General features: G+C 30.3%; 1 protein-coding gene across 1 annotated transcript; it reads left to right on the forward strand.

Annotated features, from left to right (window-relative positions):
- Window positions 1-4,278, forward strand: LOC106767051 (cytochrome c oxidase subunit 6b-2). The gene is made up of 4 exons (XM_014651869.2): window positions 1-110; window positions 1,402-1,490; window positions 1,572-1,653; window positions 3,994-4,278. The coding sequence occupies exons 1-4, from the start codon at window positions 102-104 to the stop codon at window positions 4,045-4,047; spliced, it is 234 nt and encodes a 77-aa protein (XP_014507355.1). The 5' UTR covers window positions 1-101; the 3' UTR covers window positions 4,048-4,278.
- Window positions 4,279-8,143: the final 3,865 nt, after the last annotated feature.

Below are 8,143 nucleotides of genomic sequence, written 5' to 3' on the forward strand. Positions count from 1 at the left end.
AATTGGGTCTACTTTGGCCGCATGTGACCCGCTCTTTATCGTTTATTTATTTGTTTCGTTGCTCTTTTCTTTTGGTTTCATTTTTCGATCGTGTCTGACTCATGGCGGAGGTTAGTCTCTTTCCATCTTCTCCGACTCTGATACTCATATCTGAACAACAAAACTCCACCATTTTCAGTTGACTCGCATCTCCTTTTTTTTTTGTTTTCTTATTTTCGCCATTTAAGAGTGCAATTTGTTGTAATATTCTTCTGTGTAATCTGTTATTCGGATCTATCGAATCATTTTACCACTGAATATTTATCCATACGACAAGTAATGAATTGCTTCTTTTCTCCATTATGTGGAAAGAGATAATTTTGGATTTTATAGATTCGGGTTTCTGCTATTTAATATCCGTATCGAGATTAAGATTGTAGAAGAGAAAAACGAGACTGTCGGGGGTGCCCTTTTTGATGGATAGTTTTAGGTTAAACCAAATTGTATTGATATTGCCTCCTTTATCGTGTTTACATCTCTTAAATGTTTGCAATTTGATTCCTAATTTTGTAGTTTTAAAACGTTTTCGTGGACTAGGTCTTATTGTTACATTACTTACTGATAGTGTCGATTCTGTGATCCCAATTCAAAAATTAAAAATCATAGGATGCAGTTGTGTAATTTGACTGACATCCACGGTTTCAGAAAAAAAAAATTAACTGAATTCACGAAGCCAACTTCTATTGGCAGGCGCTGGAATCCAGTTATACATTCTTAATACTGTGGGACTTAAGTAGAAAATTCCGAAACCGGAATGAACCAGTTAAGATCGAAACACCTATTTGAACATCCCAAACTGATTAAGGATCTGCTGATTAATTGAGCCGTAGTTTTATTAGTTTGCTACTTCTTGTAAATAACCATACTTCTTGATTGTGGTATGTATATGCTTCCTTCTGAAGATTTTCTTTTTCTTTTTTTTTTTTTTGATTCCAGAAAGAAATGTTTGTTATCTAGTGCTGATTTGTTACTTATGATTGGGTTCTGTCCACATCTTTGTTATTACATCCAAAGGCCTTGCAGTGATTCAACGGCATATTTTTAGCTCTGATCATGGCATTTTTGGCTCACTGTCTAAATTTTGATTCACTGTAATTTGCGGTATTGGACCCCCTCTATGCAATTTGCTTAAGATTCTGAATGACGATGTGTTTTGGTCTTTGTTGTCATTCATATAAGCCATTCTTCATTCATGAATTGAGGAGGGTGGGTATGGGTAATATATTTCAGGCACACTCATTTCTGCTGCACTGTATAAATTTTGTTTTGATTTGACTTTTTTAATGCAACAGGTTTGGTATCTTCTGCAAATTTGCAGTCTTTTTAACCTTAACATAATTTTTTTTTGTTACTTCCTGCTAGATTGAACTAAAAACAGCACCAGCGGATTTTCGTTTTCCTACTACAAATCAAACCAGACACTGTTTCACCCGCTACATAGAGTTTCATAGGTGGATTTCCTGACATTGGCTATCTGGTTTCTGCGAAAGTGTTACATATAATCTTTTACTTAATATTGGTTTTAATAACAGATGCCTGGCAGCAAAGGGTGATAACTCTGGTGAATGTGAGAAATTTGCTAAATACTACCGCTCCCTTTGCCCGGGTGAATGGGTAAGCAACCCTTAGCTTCTTGGTTGACTTGTAACTGACTGCTTGTGATTTTTGTGATTTGCATTGTTCAATTTTTTATGAGATTGATCCTTAACGTCTGCAAAGTTGTAAACTGTTAGGAACTATAAAGCTTGTTGGTGCGAAACGAATAACCGAATTCCCAGTGTCAGTGTGTAGTCTCTATTTGTGATGCGTGTGGATGTGGATTCTCCTTAACTAACATCATTCACCAATCAACGTTTTTACAAGCTATTATAGATCATTTTAATAAAGTTGTTTTCTCTATCAATATTTTGCTGATATATTGTATTAGTTTTGGATTTATGCGATGTTTTTTTTTTTTTTTTATCGTTTTGGGTAGTCCTTTGAAGCTCTGCACTTTTTTTTTCAGTTTATTTTTTATTTTATTTTTTAATTTTTTTATAGTAACTAAAAATACTAATAAATCACATTCTAAACTTATCAAAAGAAGAATAATTGGTGAATTTTTTATTTTATGTTAATGAAGGAATTTAGGCTTGTTCTTGAGAATACAACCTCCGATTGTGATTTCCAACAAACAATCATCACTCGTTATATTTGTGTCTGAAGACTGCCGAGATATAAGGACTATAGAATCCTTTTAGATATTGGCCACATAGACATTTGGTAGATAACATACTTGGAAGTTTGGGAGTTAGCTCTTCTAAAGCGATAGGGTGTGTAAAACTATGAATGGAAGAGTTTATCCACTTTAATCCAAGTTAAGTGTGGATATTCCCTTTATTACTTTGCTTGTTTTTCTTACTCTATAGGAGTCAAATCTGGAAGACATGACACACCGTCTTAAAAACCAATTTCATGCATTCTGATTGTGAAGTCTAAATAAGAATATAGAAAGATGAATGAATATTTACATTTCTGATATGATGAATGTAGTTCATGTTTATTTGGTGGTTTAGTTTATGAGATATAAGTCATTCCCAATTGCTCAAAGATCAAAGGAAAAGTATTCCCAGTTGCCCCTGCATCCTTTCTCTAAACGTTGTTGAAGACCCTTTTTTTGCCCAGCTAGGATTTCTTAAGTTCATACCTACTGAAGTACTTTTTCGTGATTTAGCATATTAGACAGTTTTAAAATAAAGTGTTTTATATTTGTGTTTGAAGCTGACTAATGATAGCATTGATTTTTTTTTTTTTAATTTATTTACTTTTTTTATCTTCAAGGAAGTTGTCATTTCTTTCACAAATATAGTAATCAGTAGCTTAGGAAAGTAGAATAGCCGGGCAGAATTGTGAAACCATTTTGGTAGCAGCTATGGCAACTGCAATAGTAGCAGCTATGGCAACTGCAATAGTGGCTTTTTCTCTTGATATAAGCTCCCAAAACCCATTTTTTGCCCCTGAAACAACGTTCTGATGGGTAAATTTCCAAGTCTTCCTGCATTTTCTTTTTCATTTTTTGCTTTGGAAAACATATTTGGACTTGAAACCTTTTACCATTCAAGAAAAAACTACCTCCATTTTACCTCTGCTCGCTCCTTCACACTTGAAGGAATATTTTGTGTCCTCTGTTCTGTTCCCTTTTCATTGTTAAAACTTATCATCTCGCATTCTATTATTTACTTTTATCTAATTTGTTGTATTTCTTTTCTGTTAATTTTACAATTATTTTTCATTTTTGGACTTAATTATTATGTTCTTATTGCTCTTAGATTGGTGACTGGGTATGTTAACTATGACTTATTTATCTATAATTTCATTACGGTTGAGTTTCCTTTTTGTTTTTATACGTGTAGTATAATTTCGTTTGTATTATAATATTTAAAATAGTGGTCATTCCATTATAGGATTTTCAGAGCTGATCAATATGTGAAGCAATCCGAAAATGATTTCTATGCCAAGAACACAGTTGCTTGAAACTAGTCTAAATGTTTTTTGCAGTGCCAACAGTCTTTTTGCATAATTTGAATGAGCGAAATTGGTTTAGTATTTTTTTGTTTTTAATATCTTCGCCAATACTCTCATATGTCAGCTTTTGAACCTATTGTGCGTACAAGTCATGAGACTTGTTTGTATATGAGGTGTTCATGTTTGTTTTAGGAAATAAGAAAGTGAATTTGCGTGGTATACATTGTTGTATTCAAAATGCACGCCTTTCAATTAATCTCTTGACATTCCTAGAATTGATAAAATATATTTTGCCCACTTTTGCATAAAACAATTTATATTTCTAATCTAGTCACAAATTTAATAGATTGATGTTATTCCACATGAATGTCATTAATACAGAGATGCAATGATGTGTATTGGGTGAGTTTGCATTTCTCTTTTTTAATTGTGTGGAATATACTGGTGCAGGTTGAAAGGTGGAATGAACAGAGGGAGAATGGGACTTTTCCAGGACCACTTTGAAATCATGTGCCGCTTTGATATCCTTTTGAGGCATGAAGAGTCTTGAACATTCTGTTGGTTTATTTTCTTCAGTTATAATTGATTGAGTCATTGTGAATAAAGGCAATTTGTGGATATTCATCACTTCGCAAATGGCTCTAGCCATTTTGCTTTTGAAGTTGATATAATTGTTCAGGTTGTGTGCCGCTCTGTACTCTTTGTTCAGATCATTAATTTTAATATTAACAATCAGTAAACTCTATCCTAACAAGGGATTATCTTCCTCTAAAAGTGAGAAAGTGTAAAAAGTGTGAAAGAATACACATTCATCATTTAACCGGACGCATTTTTTATTAGGTATCCTATTACAGTCCTCTTGACTTGGGGAAAAATAACTTTCAAGTAAAAAAAGGAACTTGAATGTAAGTTTTGTAAAAGTAATGAGTCTGACGATATTGGGAAGTAAATGCGTAGACATTTTTTAAACTAGTTTTGAATAAATTTTTCACCGTGGATTTGGTACAACTTCAGATCTTGATCTACTTAGGGTACGTCTGGTTAAAAAAAAAAAATTGAAAGGAATGTGAGATGTTTGGTATAAGTAAAGATGTTCAGAAAATTGTATTAAATAACATAAATTGCTTAGCAAAGAAAGGTAATTTTGGTCACTTTGACCTCGTCAACCAGTTTTCTTTCAGTTTCTTCTCTAGAGTGATGAATTTCACATATGATGGTCCCACTTGATTTTTCGATCCTTTCTTCTCTGTCTAAGTTTGACAAGAAATAATAATTTTGTCATGTTTTTCAAATCTGACTCCCTCTGTTGTTTCAAAACAATGGCTTAATGTGAAAGTGTAAGACAATTTTAGTTTGAAGCGTGAAAAATCTCAATCACTGTACCATACATTAGTTTCTATCATTCTTCTTTATTAATGTGATATAATCAATTATCGGCTGAGATGTTGCAGGACCCTGGCTCGATAAGTCTCATCTATAAAGTAGAGATTCAAATCTTTCATCAATCTGCCCTATTTTTATGCTTATCTTATGCATATTCATATTTTTATATATGTGTTTTTAGTGATGAAAATCTAACTACTGTAACAGAAATGAACATTTTGATATACTTTCGAAAATTTATTAAAATTTTATTATTCATCTCATGTAATAAAAATATATGGTTTGCAATGAAACTAGTTTATACCTTTGTAATATTTTCTTTTCTGAATGAATTAAACATATGTGAAGAGGCTTATAATAATTCACATTACATAGTCAACCAATTTAATTATACCTTTTAATATTTTTTAGATGATACATTAATTTAAAAGAATCTCATTTATTGTTAGCTCGAGATAATAAAATGTCGAGAGGAACCTTAGTGATGGAAGTATGAACATTTTGTGCGTGTGTGTGCGCGTGTTAACATAAGGAATTCAAGTATTAAGAACATTTAAAGCCAAATTATTAATACGCTTTCATGATGCTAAATAAAGCATTTGGACTAGTTAAGAGGAATGCATAGAAAATGTTGGCGTGCCTAATTCAAATTTGTAATGTAAGCTGTTGAGATAAGGATATATTCCTAATATGTAATGAAAGGGACAGTTTCAATCTTCTAAGATAAACATTAGCTTAAATGCTCTTATGGCTTCCGATTATCAAATATAGGTCTTTCCCACGTTAATATTTTTTATTAGGTCATTTACTTATTTATCCATTTTCTATGTAAGCTAAAAACTCTAATGACTTATTGTTATTATAAGATTTTATTGGTTATTTTATGGTATTTTTACATCCTAAAGGAAATATATAGTAAGATAAGCTAAATAAAATATAATTTATGCATATTTATTAGAAAACCATTTCATAAAAATTTGATAATTTATTTATCCTATTTAGAAGAAACNCTATGAATAGAAAAATGTTTTATCAATGAGGAATGGTTATATATATACTACATTCAATAAAATAAATGATAATTTGTTGGGATTTGTTAAAATCATATTTCTTAATCTAATTGATATATTGTTTTCAACGAAATTACATATGTTTTTGATACAAATATACGTTATTGATTAAAATACTTATACATAAAAGATATGTATCTGTTGCTTTATTCCTGTCTGTGAAATACCAAACCGTCAATAGTATTCACTGGATTGATTTCTTTATAAGAAGTGCCAACAAAGTTATTTCAGTAAAACAGTTACGTGATTTTTTATTCTTTTATTTTACATAGCTCTTTCCAAAAACATTCCTTCCTCTTCCAAAATTATGAATCAATTTTCATTCTTTTTGAAGAATCAACGATACTATATAAATCTACGCGAAAAATCCTTTCAAAATAATTTCTTTTAATGGTGATTTTGAAAATTCTAACTATCTTATAAGAGGAATATGTTTCCTCTTACATGTATGTAAGTTCATATTGAGTTGCATGTCACCTCTTTTATTTTTAGCGAATCTCTGTCTTTTTTATGATTCTAAAAAATTTTCCTCAATAATCAGGTCTTTGATTTTATAGATAGAGTGTATTTTTGTGTGTAACATTGTTTAGGACAGGAGAACAAAGTTATATAAATTTTATCAGGAAAACTAATTTCATTTTTTTAAAAGTTAATGTTTTATTTTTGGAAAGATATTAATAAAAGGTATTAATAGACGAGTAACTTTTGAGTAAAATGATTAAGCCTGTGTTCGTTTTAACGGATTATACTGTTCTCTCAGATTGGCGGGCGCGGAATTAAGTTGTCCGTGTTGTTCATTTTAGAGGAAAAACTACATGGAATAGGATAGATTTATGGGATGGGTACTTTTTGGGTCGTCCACGATGAAGAAGTGATTTGCAAGGTTTTATAGTAAAATGTCATGTGTACCTTCAACTTTTTATTAAATTCCATTACTATATACGAGTTACACACCTTGACACATAATCCATTCCAAATAAAAGTTGTGAACGGTTTCATGGTCAGTTGTGAAGAACAATTAAAAATAAATTTATTTGATCAAAATAATTTTTTTTTCACAATATTAAAATTAATTTTAATTATTATTTTTAATTTTTTACTCTTTATAAAAAATTTTAAAATTAAATATAACATTAACAAATAACATTTTATATTAATTTAATAACTAGGAGTATTTTGACAATTTTTAATTTCTATCAATTAAATAATTTTTTTAAATTTATCACATCAATCAAATTCTATACTAATTCTCATCAACTTTACTTCCAAATCCACCCTCAATTACCCATAAATCCACTCAAAAAACAACAAAAAAATCACCCTCAAATCTACTCAAATCCATTCAAATCATCTCTCCCAAATCATCTTCCCCAAATCACTTTAAAAGAACACACCCTAGTGATTTCTTTGGATTTAGTTGTTTGAGCATCTATTTATTTTATTGTTAAGCTTGTTTATTTGATTTGACGTGAAACAATAGAAAGACTAGGTAACCAAATGTCACACTATTAACGCAACGTTTGGTTCATATCTTCATTCAACCTTATCCCATGTTTGTTCTGTTCTGTTGGATGTTACCTGCTATCCTTATTCCCTCTAACATTTTTTTCCAACTTTAACTTTCTTTCCATTAAATTTCGGCCAAATTTATTAAACTACTTATTTTTCTTTTCTTTCTTAAGTACTATTCAACTGTAGTTTTGACTTTCTTGTACTTTTTAATTTATAATTACTGTCTCTCTTTTTTTGCATCACACTCTTATGATTAGCAAGAAAAAATTGTACTTGAAAAAGTTAACATCCCTCANAATCCTATCTAAATTATGCAACTTAAAAGCAATAATCACATTATAGAGACGTAATGTTTTTTTTATCTTGGTTGAAGCGTATAATTTTGTTAACAATCTAAACAATTCAAATAAAATTTAAATAAGNCAACCTAAACGGATGATATTTCCCTTAANCAATCACGTAAGATAAGAAGAAAACGAATAAAATTAAAGTATGATTATTTACCATTATCAAATCCACACTTTGATCCGTTAATATCAAACTATACCTAATTCTATTATAAAAAAAGATAAAGTGATAAGTTTTAAAAACTTAAAAGTTTTAAAATAACAACAATAAATTATCAATTGACCTCT

This window comes from Vigna radiata, chromosome 7 (genome assembly GCF_000741045.1).
Source record: "Vigna radiata var. radiata cultivar VC1973A chromosome 7, Vradiata_ver6, whole genome shotgun sequence".
NCBI classification, from domain to species: Eukaryota; Viridiplantae; Streptophyta; class Magnoliopsida; order Fabales; family Fabaceae; genus Vigna; species Vigna radiata.

Excerpts from the sequence above, each read along its gene's own strand:
- LOC106767051 (XM_014651869.2), top strand. Across the intron at positions 1,491-1,571 it reads CGCTACATAGAGTTTCATAG|ATGCCTGGCAGCAAAGGGTG; the intron begins GTGGATTTCCTG and ends TTTTAATAACAG. Across the intron at positions 1,654-3,993 it reads CCCTTTGCCCGGGTGAATGG|GTTGAAAGGTGGAATGAACA; the intron begins GTAAGCAACCCT and ends ATACTGGTGCAG.